The sequence below is a fragment of the Elephas maximus genome, chromosome 9 (assembly GCF_024166365.1).
Source record: "Elephas maximus indicus isolate mEleMax1 chromosome 9, mEleMax1 primary haplotype, whole genome shotgun sequence".
Classification (NCBI taxonomy): Eukaryota; Metazoa; Chordata; class Mammalia; order Proboscidea; family Elephantidae; genus Elephas; species Elephas maximus.
Window position 1 is genome coordinate 6782244 of NC_064827.1, and position 17645 is coordinate 6799888.

The 17645-nt window shown below is 44.9% G+C and overlaps 1 protein-coding gene across 9 annotated transcripts in view; it reads left to right on the plus strand.

Annotated features, from left to right (window-relative positions):
• Window positions 1–17645, plus strand: part of GLIS3 (GLIS family zinc finger 3) — a 608428-nt gene that overhangs the window by 549903 nt on the left and 40880 nt on the right. For 8 of the 9 annotated variants that reach the window (XM_049895332.1, XM_049895324.1, XM_049895326.1 and 5 more), the window contains one exon: window positions 16877–17059. The exons of the other annotated variant lie outside the window; for it this stretch is intronic. In XM_049895332.1, the coding sequence (XP_049751289.1) occupies window positions 16877–17059 (183 nt within the window). The remainder of the gene's footprint in view (window positions 1–16876; window positions 17060–17645) is intronic. 9 annotated transcript variants of the gene reach the window in all.

Here is a 17645-nt window from a genome sequence, read left to right on the forward strand (position 1 = left end):
GTATCCACCCAGTGGAGGTACATGTATCCGCAGTGAAGTGGCTCCCAGCTGGTTCCCACCCAAACCAGTGGGCAGAGTGTCCCCATCACACAGTCATCCACATTCGACGGTCCGTACCCTCCACCCTCCAAGGGTTTACACGTTTACACGTACCCAGGACTTTTGAGTCATAGGAAGCTGGCCGGTGGCTGTTCCTTGGTGACTACTTCTGAACAGCTCGGCGCTGAGTCCCTTTCCATTCAGCCACTGTGGTTCTTCTCCCTCCTAGTCTGAGGATCCTGCTGCAGCGTGAGGACGGTTATTCCCCTTTTACAGATAGAGAATCGTGGACTCAGAGAGGCCACACAGCCCATAAGTGGCAAAGCCAGCTTTCAAACCCATCTCGATGCCTCGGGTCTGCTGGGTTTCCATTCTCTATTTTATGTACTTTCCGAACGTGCAGTATCACCTCAAGGACTCAGTGAACCACTTTACCGTATCGTGTATGCCCACACATGGCAATTACTGAGATATATTGCAATTACTCGGCTTTGACAACTTATCGTTTGGAGAATTTGGAAGCCATAGGCCATCACAAGTTAGGGTTTGGATGGGCTGGGGGTATTAAAATGAAAACAGAGTGCATCTTTAACCAAGAGTGTGCTACGCATGCCTTCCTTGCTCTGCTTTTTCCCATTTCCCTCTCGTCCCTTCAGCAACATGCCCTGCTTGCCCCCATTCCCTTATACAAACCCTTTACAGGTATCAGGAGCAGACCCCTGCCTCCACCCCTGGAAGTGAGACTCCAAGCCTGAGGGCCAGGTTGTGGCTCACAGTGATAGGTGCTGTTATCAGTTTGCTGCAAACCAGAAGAGGTGCTAGAGGAGAGCAACTGAGTGTTCAGAGATGAAAACGGCCCCATTTCTTGGAAATGGGGGAGTCCCTGTGTGGTAGAGATAGTTAATGCTCTTGGAGGTTCAAGTTTACCCAGAGGTACCTTGGAAGAAAGGCCTGGTGGTCTACTTCTGAAAAACCAGCCATTAGAGACCCTGTGGAGCACAGTTCTACCCTGGCACGTACGGAGGCACCGAGTTGGGGACGAGTCAGTGGCAGTCGGTGACTGGACTTAGAAATAGGCAGCCGCGTCTAACTAGATGCCGTCACGCTGCTGCCTGTCTGTCCGAGAGCAAGGACGCCAAGCAGCTGCTCCCCTGGCCCTCTCGAACCACTGTCACTGGGCTTCTTCAACAGGAACGTGCCCAGGCGGAACCGTAAGGGTTATTATTTCCTTTATTTTCCTCTGTCTCAGTACAGTAGTTGCTTAAATGTCAGTCGTAAATAGCTCAAGCGCTTTGCAAGCTGGCTTAGTTCTCAGCCCGGAGGAAAATCAGTCTCCCTAGCACAGTCTGTGAGCTGTTCCCACAGCCTCCCCGTTTATAGACTCCGGATGAAAATGTAGGGCCGGTGTCTCTGCCTCTCCCCGGAAGGAAGCCTGGTGGAGTTCTAACTCCGATGAAGACTTGGATGGTGCTGAACGGCCAAGGCCAAGAGCCAGGTCAGAACATGACAACCAAACTGTAGAGCTTTCACTTTTAAAGCAGCATCATTTTATTCTCAGGGATGGTGAATTCTGTGAGAAAATGTGCTTAGGAATTGTAAAAGAACCTATATGTACTTCTAAGCTTATTTAATGGTAATAATAATTGCGTCTATTTACTGAGAACATACTGTGTGCCAAGGAGTTCCTGAGTGGCCCAAATGGCTAAGAGCTCAGCTAGTAGCTGGAAGTTGGCGGTTTGAACCCACCCAGAGGCACCTCAGAAGAAAGGCCTGGTGATCTGCTCCCAAAAGGTCACAGCCTTGGAAACCCTATGGAGCAGTCCTCCTCTGTAACACATGGCGTCGCCATGAGTCGGAATCGACTCAGTGGCAACTAACAAAAACAACTATGTGCCAGGTACATACTAGCAGTTTTTATAAACTCAGATGTGTATATAATCTTTCCCACAGTCCTATGAAATAGACATTATTTTAAAAGGAAATGAGGCTCAAGAAGGTAAGTAATTTATCCAAGAACACGGAGTTGGTCAGTGTTAGTTGATCCAACGGTTCATGCAATGGGTAGAAATAAAATAGCGATTGAATCAGAAAAGTGGCCACAAGAAAATACTGACCAGATCTCGGTTTCTGTTGCTGAGTGGTTTTAGAATTTTTCGGTGATTAGATAGCCTCATCAGTTTTACCAATTAACTTACGGCTTTTTCCCCTGGATGAGAATATTTGTGCTTTCTGAAATGTTGACCGTGTCTACGTGATTTTGCTTGTGATCAGTCAGCAAGGACGAGCCTGCTACAGGGAGGTGCTGGTATCAATTCTGAGCATTGTCCACCCAGAGCTTTTCCAGGTGCATGGAGTCTGGTCGTGGTTCCCCAACCTCATCATAAAGGGGAGCATGAATTTTGTTTCTCAAAGCCATCTGTACATAAACAAACCCATTAAGTATACAGCTTAGGTATATCACCTTAACAAGATGCAGCCTGGTGGCATAAGTCTCTGTCCACGTGTATGAACAGATGGGTCAAGTCTTCCGTGTTGACTTTTGACTCTGCCATCATGTGGTACAGAAAACGGAGGCCCGCCTGGGCTACGGGCCACTCCCTGTGGGCATGGTGAGCTGGGTGCACAGTCTGCAGAAGGAAAGAGGTGACATGCGTCCTTCTGCTTCTCCTGGTTCCAGAAGGAGAAGCGAGGTCTCCAGGAGAGCTGAAACGCCCTGGAAGTTCAGCCTAAAACAATGCTCATCAATCCTTTTGAGGGTTGGGGATTGGGTGACCAGTGTTTATTTATTGACGCACTTAGGCTCTGGCTCCTTTCACAAAGTTTGAAGTAGTAATTTCTAAGGAAAAGACAACTGTAATAAAGACTCAAAGGAGCCCTGGTGGTGCAATGGTTAAGTTCTCAGCTGCTAACTGAAAGATCGGTGGTTCAAACTCACCAGTGGCACCGGGGGAAAAAGGCCTGATGATCGGCTCCCATAAAGATTATAGTCTTGGAACCCTGTGGGACAGCTCTACTCTGTCATATATACGGGGTCACTGTGAGTTGAAATCCACTGGACAGCACATAGCAACAACAACAATAAAGACTCAACTGTATAACCCCTGAGGTCATCTTGTAGCTAAATAACAAATTGGCTCAAAAAATAGACTATCACCCGTAAGTACTGTGCTGCTTTGGAAAATCACCTCTGAGGGACCAAACGGTCAAGAATTACTTTAAAACGAAGATGAGGAATATAAGGGAGCAGGGAAACTAGATTAATGGAAACAGAACAACCAGAACGGAAATAGTGAGAATGTTCTCACATTGTGAAGAATGTAACCAATGTCACTGAACAACTTATGTAGAAATTGTTGAATGGGAACCGAAACTGCTGTGTAAACCTTCACCAAAAATACAATAAAATGTTATTTTTTTTTTCTTTGCTTTGTATCAATCTTTTTTTTTTTTTTATTAAGCTTCAAGTGAACATTTACCATTCCAATCAGTCTGTCACACGTAGGTTTACATACATCTTACTCCCTTCTCCCACTTGCTCCTCCCCTATTGAGTCAGCCCTTACAGTCTCTCGTTTCGTGCCAATTTTACCATCTTCCCTCTCTCTCTATCTTCCCATCCCCCCTCCAGTCAAGAGTTGCCAACACACTCTCCCGTGTCCACCTGATTTAATTAGCTCACTCTTCATCAGTATCTCTCTCCCCCCCACTGACCAGTCCTTTTCATGCCTGATGATTTGTCTTCGGGGATGGTTCCTGTCCTGTGCCATCAGAAGTTCTGGGGAGCGTTGTCTCTGGGATTCCTCTAGTCGCAATCATACCATTAGGTGTGGTCTTTTAATGAGAATTTGGGGTCTGTATCCCATTGGTCTCCTGCTCCCTCAGGAGTTGTCTGTTGTGTTCCCTGACAGGGCAGACATCGATTGTGGCCGGGCACCAACTAGTTCTTCTGGTCTCAGGATAATGTAGGTCTCTGGTTCAAGTGGCCCTTTCTGTCTCTTGGGTTCTTAGTTGTCGTGTGACCTTGGTGTTCTTCCTTTGCCTTTGCTCCCGGTGGGTTGAGACCAATTAATGTATTTTAGATGGCCGCTTGTTGGCATTTAGGACCCCAGGAGCCACAATTCAAAGTGGGATGCAGAGTGTTTTCATAATAGAATTGTTTTGCCCATTGACTTAGAAGTCCCCTCAAACCAAGTTCCCCAGACCCCAGCCCCTGCTTCGCTGACCTTTGAAGCTTTCATTTTATCTCGGAAACCTCTTTACTTTTAATCCAGTCCAATTAGGCTGACCTTCCTTGTTTTGAGTGTTGTCTTTCCCTTCAATGTTATTTAAAAAAATACTCAACTACACTTCCCATCTTGAAGACCAGAAGACTAAGAATCACTCTTCCGGCCTTTACTTAAGTTCTTGGTGGGTGATCTGTTTTTTTTCAGGAATTTAATCAGGCACCCTGGTGAAACAAAATCTGAGGATTCACGTTGAACCGGATCTGCACTTGCCAATACGGAAGTCACCAGCTGTGTGTGGCTATTTAAATTTGAATTCATTAAAATGAAATAAGGCAAAAAGTCAGTTCCTCAGTCACACTAGCCACATGTCACGTGCATACAACCCCATGTGGCTACTGCATTGGGTGGCATAGACATAGGACATTCCCATGGTCAGAGACAGTTCTAGCGGACAGTCCTGCCCTAGAGAATACACTTCTTTATCATATTCAGCCATGCAATTCCTTTTCCTGTCTACCTTCCCACTTTGGGAAGGAAATCCACACCCAGCTTAGTGGGCTGCTGTATCATCCTGAGCAGCAAAGATGACCCTGGGAACTCTCCATCAGTGACCCATGTGACAAAGTCAAGAGAGATCTTTAAGAATAAATTTCTGTGATATGTAAAGAAGCTCATTTATAATATCGATAGAAGAAGCAGGATACAAAACAATATGTGTGTGTATATATATGTTATTCTAGTGTTGGGTATATATATTTGGCCATTTCTGAATCATGCAAACAAAGGAATTATTTTCCTTTCTTTTGTCTATACTTGCTTACATTTTCCAGTTGGAGAAGGACATCATGCTTGGTAGAGGGTCAGCAAAAGAGCGGAAGACCCTCAATGAATGGACTGCCACAGTGGCTGCAATGATGAGCTCAAGCATAGCGTTGATTCTGAGGATAGCGCAGGACCGGCAGTGTTTCACTCTGTTGAACATAGGGTCGCTGTGAGTCGGAACCAACTCGACAACACCTAACGGCATTTTTTATAATCAGAATATGAGTTTGTTTTTAGAATAAAAAATACTGTTCCCAAAATTGAGAAGAGGAGGAGTGACTGTTCTTACCCTTCAGGAGGTACAATTTCATGGTTGTTACTCTCAGTTGCCATCAAATTGGCTCTGACTCATGTTGACCTATGTACAACAGAATGAAATGTTGCCTGGTCCTGCGTCAACTGCATGATCCTTGGTATGTTTGGGCCCATCTTCCAGCACCATATCAGACAATATTATGTTGTGATTCATTGGGTTTCATTGGCTAATTTTTGGCAGTAGATCACCAGGCCTTTCTTCCCAGTCTGTCGTAGTCTGGAAGCTCCGTTGAAACCTGTCCACCATGGGTGACCCTTGCTGGTATTTGAAATACTGGTAACATAGCTCCCAGCATCACAGCAACACACAAGCCACCAGAGTAAAGCCACAATGACAGTTGGGTGGTGGACAGTTTAGGTAGACTCAGTTTATCCACAAATTCCTCTTCATTCTTGGAGATAAATAACTTCTAAATTGAGGGGGAGGGAAGATTTTGTGACTAAATGTGACAACTAACATTTATTGCCAACATCTATTTGTGTGTGTGTTCTTATGTTATTATAAATGTCTATGTTCTCACGCCAACTGTGTCATCAATCCTCAAGGGCAACATTTCCTTGGTTTCCCCTACAGCACCCTGAAAGCATGCAGTAACTCTCATGGACTGACTCACTGGCTGATTGGCTGACCTTGCCATTACTTTTATGTTTTATGTCTGTGAAATGCGTTAACATCTTGCCTCATTTGGCTTTGGGTCTGAGAGGTAGTGCTCTTTCCAAATTTGCTCTGTGAAACCCAGCAGCTGTGATGCAGAAGCCAGTCATCAGAAAATGAGTAGGCCTTTTCTGGGTTTGTGTGTGGCACAACCCTAATGGAATTCTTAAAAATTGGGGTACCACCAAGACTATGGCCCCTGGACACCCCGCTAACTCAGAAGTGAAGCCACTCCCGAAGTCCATCTTTCAGTCAAAGATTAAAACAAACAAAAAAACATTGCCATCGAGTCAATTCCGACTCATAGCAATCCCATAGGACAGGGTAGAACTGCCCCATACAGTTTCCAAAGAGCACCTGGTGGATTCAAACTGCTGACCTTCTGGTTAGCAGCCGTAGCTCTTAACCACTATACCACCAGAGTTAGGCCTATAAAACAAGCAATAACACAAGTGAGGAACGTGCTTCTTAGTTCAATCAAGTATAACTATACGAGTCCAAATGGGCAACCCCTGGCCAAAAGCAAAAACGGGAAGGTAAGAAGGGACAGGAAACCTTGACAAATGGACACGGAGAACCTGGGGTGGAAAGGGAGGGGGGAGAGTGCTGTCACATTGTAGGGACTGCAACCAAGGTCACAAAACAATTTGTGTATACATTTTTGAATGAGAAACTAATTTGCACTGTAAACTTTCACCTAAAACACGATAAAATAAAAACGAGCTAGTTTTATGGGACTAGTGCTGGGAAGAGAATCCGCTGGAGCTCCATGTGTTTGGCATCTCTAATAGCTGGCTCAGTGGAGGGAGGACTTTAATAAAGAGGATTTCTTTTCATGAGTTGGCTGTGAGAGGGATAAAACTTGCTCACAGGGCTGTGCTGGTTCTGACTGTCCCTCATGCCAGCCAAGACACCCAGAGGCAGGAATTACAGTCTGCCTTGCCCTCCTCTCTCAGACCCAGACAGACAGGGGGACAGAGCCCAGCATGTTGGATTTAATACTGAACTTCACCAGGTGTGTGTCACCACCTCACAGACCTTTGACGCTCTCACATATCACAACACTTAATTTCGATTTGAGCCACGTGACATTTCTGCTCGTTCTGAGAAGCGTGAGAGAAGGTAGGAAGGGGACAGTAAATTGGTTTTCATAAAAGGCCAGTGGAAGTCTTTACCATTGTACCTGGCACGCTGGAACGATTAATGCCCGTATTTGGGGAGTGGTGGGAGTTGAGAGAAAAATACCTTCTCTTCTCAGAAAGGTAATCTTACACTGAGGAGCGCTATCAGGGAATTTATGGGTAATGAACCTGAGCAGAGCCAGCAGAGGGGAATCTTAGCCTTTGCTTTGCTCGGGGAGGATGCCTTACCTTCTAATAGATCAGCCATGGTAGTCCTTGGTAATGTTTTCTCCCTGACAGGTGTGCCAGGTTTTCACGTACCTGGCCATCAGGTAACCATAATCAAGACCAGTCCAAGGAATATCCCAAACCATGCAGCCCCACATTTCGGGCTCCCTCAAACAACTCAAACCTGTTGTTCTTAAGCTCCCACTGGGATGTGCGTCAATTAAGGCACAAGGCATACACTTCAAGGTCCCCAAAGTGTCAAGAACATTCCAGAGAATTCCATCTGGGTGGGGGGGGGTGCACCACGTGCCTGCCTCTGTGTCTGTTCTTGCATTCAGTTATTGTTGAGGGACTTAATCATGGCATTTTCAAAAGTGTTATTTCCCTTAACTAACTTTTATTTTCGAGAACTACGTTGTCATTGTAAGATATTTTTACTTTTATTTATTTAACAAAAATATAGATTGTATAAAAACCTATTGCTGTCAATTCCGACTCATAGTGACCCTATAGGACAGAGTAGAACTGCCCCATAGGGTTTCCAGGGAGTGGCTGATGGATTTGAGCTGCCGACCTTTTGGTTAGCAGCCGAGCTCTTAACCACTGTGCCAACAGGGCTCCTATATATGATATACAGTAGGTCATTAAAATATATTATGCATTATAGAAATATTAATTATTGTATAATTAATTATATCATTAAATTGTATTATATAAATATTAAGTCTTACTTTTCGCAATAACACTGAGATATAGGTCCTCCTATGAACCCCATTTTACAAATGAGAAACGTGAGACACTGGGAGGTTAAGTCATTTATCAAGACCACACAGCTGGTGAGTAGGCAAGCTAGGATTTGAACCCAGGTAGTCTGGTTCCAGAGTACTTGCTGTTCAGCAATATTAAAATTCAGAAAAATGAAAAGGCAAAAAATAGTCAAAGACAACTATAGAGATATCACCTCACGCTCTTTATCCTAGACATAGCCTTCCATGTAACTGAGCTAAGTCTCCATATTCAATTTTGTATCCTGCTCTTTTTTTTTTAAACTTAACCTTATAATGATCTTTCCAACATTACATAATATTCCCATCATGTAAATGTACTACTGTTTACTTAATCTTTCTCTTATGGTTGTCCACCATGGCTCTCCAATGTTCTGTTATGATGACTTGTAACCAGACTGGTCCAGGTCAGCTCAGCACAGCCATAGAGATGCAAAATGGGTGAAAGCTTTATTTGGTTGGCCAAGCAAAGGAGCACACCAGGACTCGCCTGGCCAAGATGGCTGCCTGAACAATGGCCAAAACAGTATTTATTAGGGGAAGGGTCCTGGGTAAAGGAGCAAGGACACTGATTGATCTGGCCCAGAAAAGATGTTCTCGGGGTGGTTCTGTTGTCTGCGCGTGCTCAGTCCATATGATCTCTCAACCGGATCTTAGGCTTGGACACCTCACTTCTGAAAGTCTGCCCCCAATCTTGGGCCACTAAAGTTTGGTTATATCCGGCAGCAGAAAATTTACAGGGTCACCCAGAGGACGGAGTTGATGGTTCTGCACGTGTCAGATGGGCCAGAATTGGTCTTAACTGGTTCTGTGGTCTGCAGACCCCAGCCTCTTGTTTTTCTTATCTGGGGCAGGAAGTTGGCCAGTTGCCTAAAAAACACCTGGACAAACCAGTTAGAATGGGAAGGGGCTCATGCGACTCCACTTATAATTTGGGGGTTGGTAGTGGTGCCCGGAGGCTGGGGTCTCATTCCCTCCTCTTTTCAGGATTTGAGTGTTCAGTGCAAATCCCAACTCTCACTGGGGAGCAGGGACAAAGGTCATTCTTCTGCAACTGCCTTGAGCTGGACAGGGGTGCTGGCATAGAACTGAAGCCTGGCTTCTGTGGGTTCAGGAGGGATGGATCTGTAATCTCGCAAAACATACAGGCCTGAGGTCCTTAATCTTTTTCAGTAAATTGCATAAGTACTTGTAAGAGACAGGATCCAAAAAGGCAAATGGCAAAAATAATTAATACAGGGGTTATTATTGGCCAGGCTCATTTGAGCAAAGTGGATACTCAACTACTTGCCATTTGGGGGTTGAAATGAGGAGACAAGAGGTTTTGCTTGAGCTGCTATAGCCAAGCTGATGTCACATGGGTTAAAACAAGGGACAAACTAATAAGATCCATGTTTTCTGTCAGACCCCACGTGTCTGTCAGTTTGTCGTACTGTGGGGGCTTGCATGTTGCTGCGATGCTGGAAGCTATGCCAGCTGTATTCAGATACCAGCAGGGTCACATATGGAGGGCAGGTTTCAGCTCAGCTTCCAGACTAAGATAGACTAGGAAAAAGGACCCAGCAGTCTACTTCTGAAAAGAATTAGCCAGTAAAAACCTTATAAATAGCAGTGAAACATTGATATAGTGCTGGAAGATGAGCCCCCCAGGTTGGAAGGCACTCAAAGGATGACTGGGGAAGAGCTGCCTCCTCAAAGTAGAGTCAACCTTAATAACGTGGATGGAGTAAAGCTTTTGGGACCTTTATTTGCTGATGTGGCACAACTCAAAATGAGAAGAAACAGCTACAAACATCCATTAATAATCGGAGCCTGGAATGCACGAAGTATGAATCTAGGAAAATTGGAAATCATCAAAAATGAAATGGAATGAATAAACATCAATATCCTAGGCACTAGTGAGCCGAAATGGACTGGTATTGGCCATCTTGAATTGGACAGCCATTATAGTCTGCTATGCAGGGAATAACAACTTGAAGAGGAATGGTATTGCATTCATTGTCAAAAAGAACATTTCAAGATCTATCCTGAAGTACAACCCTGTCAGTGATAGGATAATATCCATAAGCCTACAAGGAAGACCAGTTAATACGACTATTACTCAAATTTATGCACCAACCACTAAGGCCAAAGATAAAGAAATTCAAGGTTTTTATTAGCTGCTGCAGTCTGAAATTGATCGAACATGCAGTCGGGATGTATTGATAATTACTGGTGATTGGAATGCAAAAGTTGAAAACAAAGAAGGATGGGTAGTTGGAAAATATGTCATTGGTAATAGAAACAATGCCAGAGATGGACTGATAGAATTTTGCAAGACCAACAACTTCTTCATTGCAAATACCTCTTTTCACCAACGTAAACGGTGACACACGGACCTTGCCAGACGGAATACATGGGAATCAAATCAACTATATCTGTGGAAAGAGATAATGGAAAAGCTCAAGATCATCGGTCAGAACAAGGCCAGGGGCCGATTGTGGAACAGACCATCAGTTGCTCAAGCGCAAGTTCAAGCTGAAACTGAAGAAAATCAGAGCAAGTCCACGAGAGCCAAAATACGACCTTGAGTATATCCTACCTGAATTTAGAGACCATCTCAAGAATAAATTTGATGAGTTGAACACTAATGACTGAAGACCAGACGAGTTGTGGAATGACATCAAGGACATCATACATGAAGAAAGCAAGAGGTCACTGAAAAGACAGGAAAGAAAGAAAAGACCAAGATAGATGTCAGAGGAGAGTCTAAAACTTGCTCTCAAACATCGAGCAGCTAAAGCAAAAGGAAGAATTGATGAAGTAAAAGAACTGAACAGAAGATTTCAAAGGGTGGCTTGAGAAGACAAAGTAAAGTATTATAATGACATGTGCAAAGAGCTGGAGATAGAAAACCAAAAAGGAAGAACATGCTCGGCATTTCTCAAGCTGAAATAACTGAAGAAAAATTTCAAGCCTCAAGTTGCAATAGTGAAGGATTCTATGGGGAAAATATTAACGATGCAGGAAACATCAAAAGAAGAGGGAAGGAGTACACAGTCATCGTACCAAAAAGAATTAGTCAATGTTCAACCATTTCCAGAGGTAGCATATGATCAGGAACCAGCTGTACTGAAGGAAGAAGTCCAAGCTGCACTGAAGGCATTGGCAAAAAACAAGGCTTCAGTAACTGACGGAGTATCAATTGAGATGTTTCAACCAACAAATGCAGCACTGGAAGTGCTCACTCCACTACACTGAGAAATTTGGGAGACAGCTACCTGGCCAACTGACTGGAAGAGATCCATATTTATGCCTATTCCCAAGAAATATGATCCAACTGAAAATGCGGAAATTATTGCATTTTACTTCAATCCATAATCAACACCCATGGAAGCAACAGTCAAGAAATTAAAAGACGCATTGCATTGGGCAAATCTGCTGCTAAGGACCTCTTTAAAATGTTGACAAGCAAAGATATCACCTTGAAGACTAAGGTGCACCTGACCCAAGCCAAGGTATTTTCAATTGCATCATGTGCACGTGAAAGCTGGGCAATGAGTAAGGAAGACCAAATAAGAATTGACGCCTTTGTATTGTAGCGTTGGCAAAGAACATTGAATATACCATGGATTGCCAAAAGAACGAACAAATCTGTCTTGGAAGAAGCACAACCAGAATGCTCCTTAGAAGCAAGGATGGCAAGACTGCATCTTACATACTTTCGACATGTTGTCAGGAGGGATCAGTCCCTGGAGAAGGACATCATGCTTGGTAAAGTACAGGGTCAACGGAAAAGAGGAAGACCCTCAATGGGATGGATTGACACCATGGCTGCAACAATGGGCTCAAGCATGACAACAATTGTAAGGATGGTGTAGGACCAGGCAGTGTTTTCTTCTGTTGTACATAGGGTCGCTATGAGTCGGAGCCGAATTGACAGCACCTAACAGCAACAACAACGTTTTCTTACTTAGAACAAGGAGCTCTAGCAGCAGAAGTTTAGTCCGTTGGGAAGTAGCTTAAGGTTTCATGAGTCTATTAGAAGCAGGAAAAGTGATTAAATCCCCACGACAGTAGGGACAGTAAGGACAAAAGTTAAAAGATTAGAACAGACAGAGCAAGCAGGCTGACACTTTGTACCACGGATCAACCACTGGTACATGTCACTTATCTGGAGTGTCTTTCTATTTCTTGAACAGCCACCACAAGCCTGTTATTGGTTCAGCCTCCCAGTTGCTATTGTTTTTTCAAGGTCTGTTGTTCAATGTCAGGTGTAGGAGTCAACTTGATTCTGGTCTGGTGAATCTAGGCGCTCTTCTCCCTGATCTTCACAGCTGTGGGTGTGGACATCATAGGGACTATTCTATTTCTCAGCCAAGGTCTTAACATCCCAGGCTTTAACAAATATCCAGCTTCTGGTCTTGGTAGTGGAATAGTCTGCCAGGTAGGACTGACATACCTGTGGACGAATACAAGAGCTTCTCCCATGAGACGCAGGTACAGTTTTACAGTTTACCTTGTTTATGAATACCGTTGGCCCCAAGTCTGTAGTCACATTGTTTTAGTGTAGATCTGAGGTGTTACAGTTACAGAGCAAGGGACGCCCATAAATAAGCTCAAATGGACTTACCTTTAACTTAGTTCTAGGAGCAGCTCTTACCCTGAACAGAGCCATTGGGAGGATTTTACTCTAGGTCAACTTGGTCTCTTGACACAACTTAGCTGGATGTATTTTAATGGTCCAGTTTATTCTTTCAACTTTTCTACTGGATTGAGGCCTCCAGTAGAAGCGCCACTCAGTCCCAAGCGACTAAGTGAGTCACCTGGGCGGTGAAATGGGGCCCATCATCGCTTTCGATGACTGGGGCAAACCAAACTTTCAGTTGTTGTATATGTTCGCCTATTTTACCTTTGTCAGTGTCAGAGCCTGTATTATGGTGATCAGCTCAGCCTTCTGAGCTGAGGAGAGCATTTGCCTCTAGAACCACGGTAAGGCTGACAATTGTGTAGCCTGCCTTTTGTTGTCCTCTTTCCATGAAGCTGCTCCCATCGGTAAAGAGCTCGAAATCAGCAGTAGTCAGAGGCTGGCCCTGTAAATCGGGGCACTAACCATATACAAGATCAACAGTTTGAACACAGTCATGATGTATGGGGTCACCAAGGGAGAGGCAGGTTGTATCTGGATGTTAGGATTGTCCACAAGGGCAGCTTGGTACTGGATCACTCAACTCTGGGATAGCCAGTGACTGCCCCTTTGTTCTAAGATGGCTAAAACCGAATGTGCCATGTGTACTCACACCAATTGTCCCAGCATGAGCTTTCTGCTGCCTTCAATATGCAGACCATTGTCGCAACCACCTTTAAGCAAGCTGGCCATCCTTGGGTCACTGAATCCAAGGTTTTGGAAAAACAAGTCACTGGGCACCTCTATGACCCCAAATGCTGGGTGAGTACTTCTGCCTCTATACCTTGGTGTTCATAGAGGGATTTGGTCAATAATCCAAAATTAGGGATTTGAATCTTGCAAAACCCTGCCATTTCCAGGAACCCATGAAGCCATTGGCGGTTCCCGGGTGGGGCAAGTCGGCAGATAGCCTGTTTTCTTTTGGGCTACAGCCCTTGCTGCCCTCCACTGGTGATGAATTCTAAGTAAGTAAGCTTTTGTTGCACAATCTGAGCCTTTTCCTTGGATATTCGGTATCCAGCCTCAGCCAAAAAGTTTAAAACAGTCTCTGTGTTAATACTGCAGTCAGATTTGTTATTACTTTCAATAAAGAGGTCATCCACGTACTGCAGAAGGACCCCATTAGTCAGTACTGGTCTCTGAAGTTCTCTGGCCTAGGTGGTCCCAAGCAAAGTCAGGGAATTTTTGAGCCCTTGTGGGAGAATGGTCCAGCAATATAGCTGTTTCTGTCTGGAATTTGGATTCTCCCACTCAAATGCAAATATCTTTTGGCTTTCTGAGTCCAGGGGAATGCAGAAAAATGCATCCTTTAGCTCTAAAACTGAGAACCAAGTCCAAGTGGGTGACAGGGTTGAAAGAAAGTATAGGGTTAGCCACCACCAGATGTATGGTAACCGTTACCTGGTTAATGGCTCGCAGGTCCTGGACAAAACAGTATGTCCCGCCCTTCTTCTCAAATGGCCAAATAGGAGCATTAAAAGAAGAATGGCAGGTTTGCAAATGTCCAAAATCCAGGTACTTACTGGTGAGCTGATGAATGGCTACCTGGCCTTCTCTTTTTAGAGTGTACTGCCTGACCCGTGGTGGTGTAATGCTGGGTAGTAGCTGGATCTTGACTGGTACCACGTTGTGGGTGTGTCCTGGCCACCAAGTGACCCAAACAATAGGGTTAATTTCCTTTTCTAGGCACTGGTTTGGGAAGAGCACCTCCCCCTGATAGTGAGGCTCTGCCTTTCGGTAGAACAGGAGATGGGCCTTCCAACCATGTTCAACGGGAACATCAACATGCATCTATCCTTGCTCAAAATAGATTTCAGCCTGTAGTTTACTAACTAGGTCCCTCCCCAATAACAGGACAGGGTATTCAGGCACGTACAAAAAGGAGTGGGTCAGGGTCTTTGCCTTTCCCAGGAGAGAACAGGTTAAAGGCTGGAGAAAAGGTTGAGTATCTTCTTTCTCTGTTACTCCCACCACAGAAATCTTTTTTTTTTTTTACAGCCTGTACCCTCTAGGCAGATTAAAACCAAGTGGTTTTAGCCGGTTTTCCCTCACCATTCATTATAAACAGAGGTTTGTGTGGAGGGCCTGCCTCCTGTCCCCTCTAATCAGAGCCTTCCTCTAAACTTAGGGCTGGCAGCTGAGTGGTCTCTGTGTTTGACCTCAACAGCTTTGGGCACTCTTTCTTCCAGTGGCCTTCTTCTTTACAGTAGGCACACTGGTCTTTACTCAAGGAGGGCCTTCCCGTAGGGCTGCTGCCAGCAAGGTCACCTGTCGTTTGGCCCTCCGATCTTCTTTGGCACCTTGTGCCTTTTCTTTCTCCTTTCCTCTATTGTTATAGACTCGAAAGGCCAATTCAACTAAGTGCCTGATACTCATAGTAAAGCTTCTTTCTGTTTACTGAAGTTTCTTCTTATCTGGGGTGCTTTGTTCCATAAACATAGCATTAACCATTCTGGTATATTCAGGCTGTTCTGGGTCTAAGTCCGTATATTGTCTGAAGATGGAGAAGATTCTTTCTAAGAAGGCAGAGGGGTCCTCATCTGATTTCTGTCAGACTTCATAAATTCTATTTAAACTCTTCTGCTTTGGGGCCTGATTCTTAAGCCCCACCCGTAAATAATACTGATACTGAGTGAGCTTACTGTACTTGTCAGCATTGTTTGGCTTCCAATGAGGGTGCTGGAAAGGGACAGCCTTGTCCGGCATCAGGTTACCTGGCTGGGAGTCATGCTGGTGCTGGGCTTCTTCCTCGGCTTTTTCAAATACCATTGGTCTTTCCTCAGGAGTCAGTAAAATATTTAAAAGGGACTTTTTTTTTTTTTTTTTTTTGACAGTCTGCCCAAGTAGGGTCAAAAGAATGAAAAATCATGGTAAACAGTTCATACATTTTAAACGGATCTTCTCTAAATCCCTGAGTGTAATTTTTCCAGTTACATAAGTCAGAGGTAGTGAAAGGCACATTTACTCACACCAAGGCACCATTTCCCCTGAGATCTGCCTAAGAAGATATTATCCTGAGGTTCCCTGAACATGGCTCTGATCAGGCAAGGGCTCTTCTCAGGTCAAATCAGGAACTTGATAGGGTGTCCCCTGTCTCGTGTGGGATGGGGAGAGAAGACACTCCCCTTCCCCGGGACCTCCAATAACTGCCACATTCCCTAGTTCCGGATCTGGGCCAGGGGAAGGCTAGGGTGGGTGTGGTGGCGGTGGCTGTGGGAGTCCCAATGCTATATTAGTTATTCATTTCCACTTTTCTCATTTACTGCAAAGATCAACAAAAACTAAATAAATTGGAATACATTCAACTATAGAATACTACGTACCTATTCAAAATAATTAGGAAGGTAAAATGTGTGTGCGTGTATGTATCTGCTGGAAGGGCAGATGGTGGATAGATCTATATTGCTCCCCTCCCCCTCCCCACCCCCTGCAGGCCTTGTTAAGAGTACTCGGCAGGTTTTACCACGTTGTGACAGTATAGAATATACGATAAAAGAAGTTAAGGAAGACACATTCAGAACCTGGTGGGAGAGACTGGGGTAGGAATGTCCTCTGAAAGCCAGACTGTCAGTGTCCAGGACTTTTTGGAGAGTTCAGGGAAGGTGAGAAGTCCTGGAGCTTCCAGTACTAGAGTGCAAAATAAAAATAAGCCAACAAGGCCTGAAAGCCCCCCTGAAGGTAGCAGTTTAACCTAAATAGCAGTGCATTCCAAATGCTTGTACCAAAGGTTTTGTAGGAAGCCTTAAGTTGGTGGCACAAATGATTGGTGGTTCTAATGTACCCAGCAGCACTGCAGAAGAAAGGCCTGGCAATCTGCTTTCATACAGATTACAGCCAAGAAAACCCTGTGGAACAGTTTTACTATGTAACACATGGGATTGCCATGAGCGGGAATCAACTTGAAGGCAACCATTTTTACCCGTGAAGGCCTTTTGTCATGTGCAGCCTGGTTGTAGCCAGGCTGGAATGGTCTTCAGAACTTTTGCCCTAAAGTAGCTCAGTGCCTTGCTTGCATTTCAGGATTTTATGGGCAACTGCAGACGTTCTGCCCCCCGCACTACCCCGACTCCCAGAGAACCCTGCCGCCCAGCAGCTCCTGCAGCGTGGTACCCTCCTTCGAGGACTGCCTGGTGCCCACATCTGTGGGCCAGGCTGGTTTTGACGTTTTCCACAGAGCCTTCTCGACTCACTCGGGCATTACAGGTGTGTTGGCCAGACTGGCAGGGGAGACCAGCGGGTTTCCTGTAACCTGCCTGGACTGAACTTGACCCAGCACATGACCACATAAAGTCTGCCAAATGTAGCCCTGAAATGTCTCTCATCTTCACCTACCTCTTCAGTCCTTCTCCAACTCCACTCTACCGCCTCAGTTGGGGCACCATCTTGTCTCTCCCAAGCTGTGTCAGCAGGCTTCCAGCAAGTCTCCCTGAATCACTCCTCATCTCTACCATTATGACGTCATGCGACTGTGAGCACTGTCTTCCAAACACGAAGCTCAGATAGTTTCAGCTGCTTGGAGAATAAAGTCAAATCTCCTCAGCATGGTATTCAAAGTCCCCATGAGTTACGCTTAACCAAACTCTCCAAACTGACAACCCATTGTCAGCACACTGGGCCCCCCATGTCCCTCCTTCTCTGTCTTTACTCATTTTCCTCCTTCTGGAATGTTCTTTCCCTACTTCTCCCATCTGTGAGAATCCCGTCCTCTTTTATGGCTCAACTTGAATATCACCTCCTTTTTCAGGCCACCCTCATCCTTCCCTAGAACACTTTACTTTTACCTATTCAG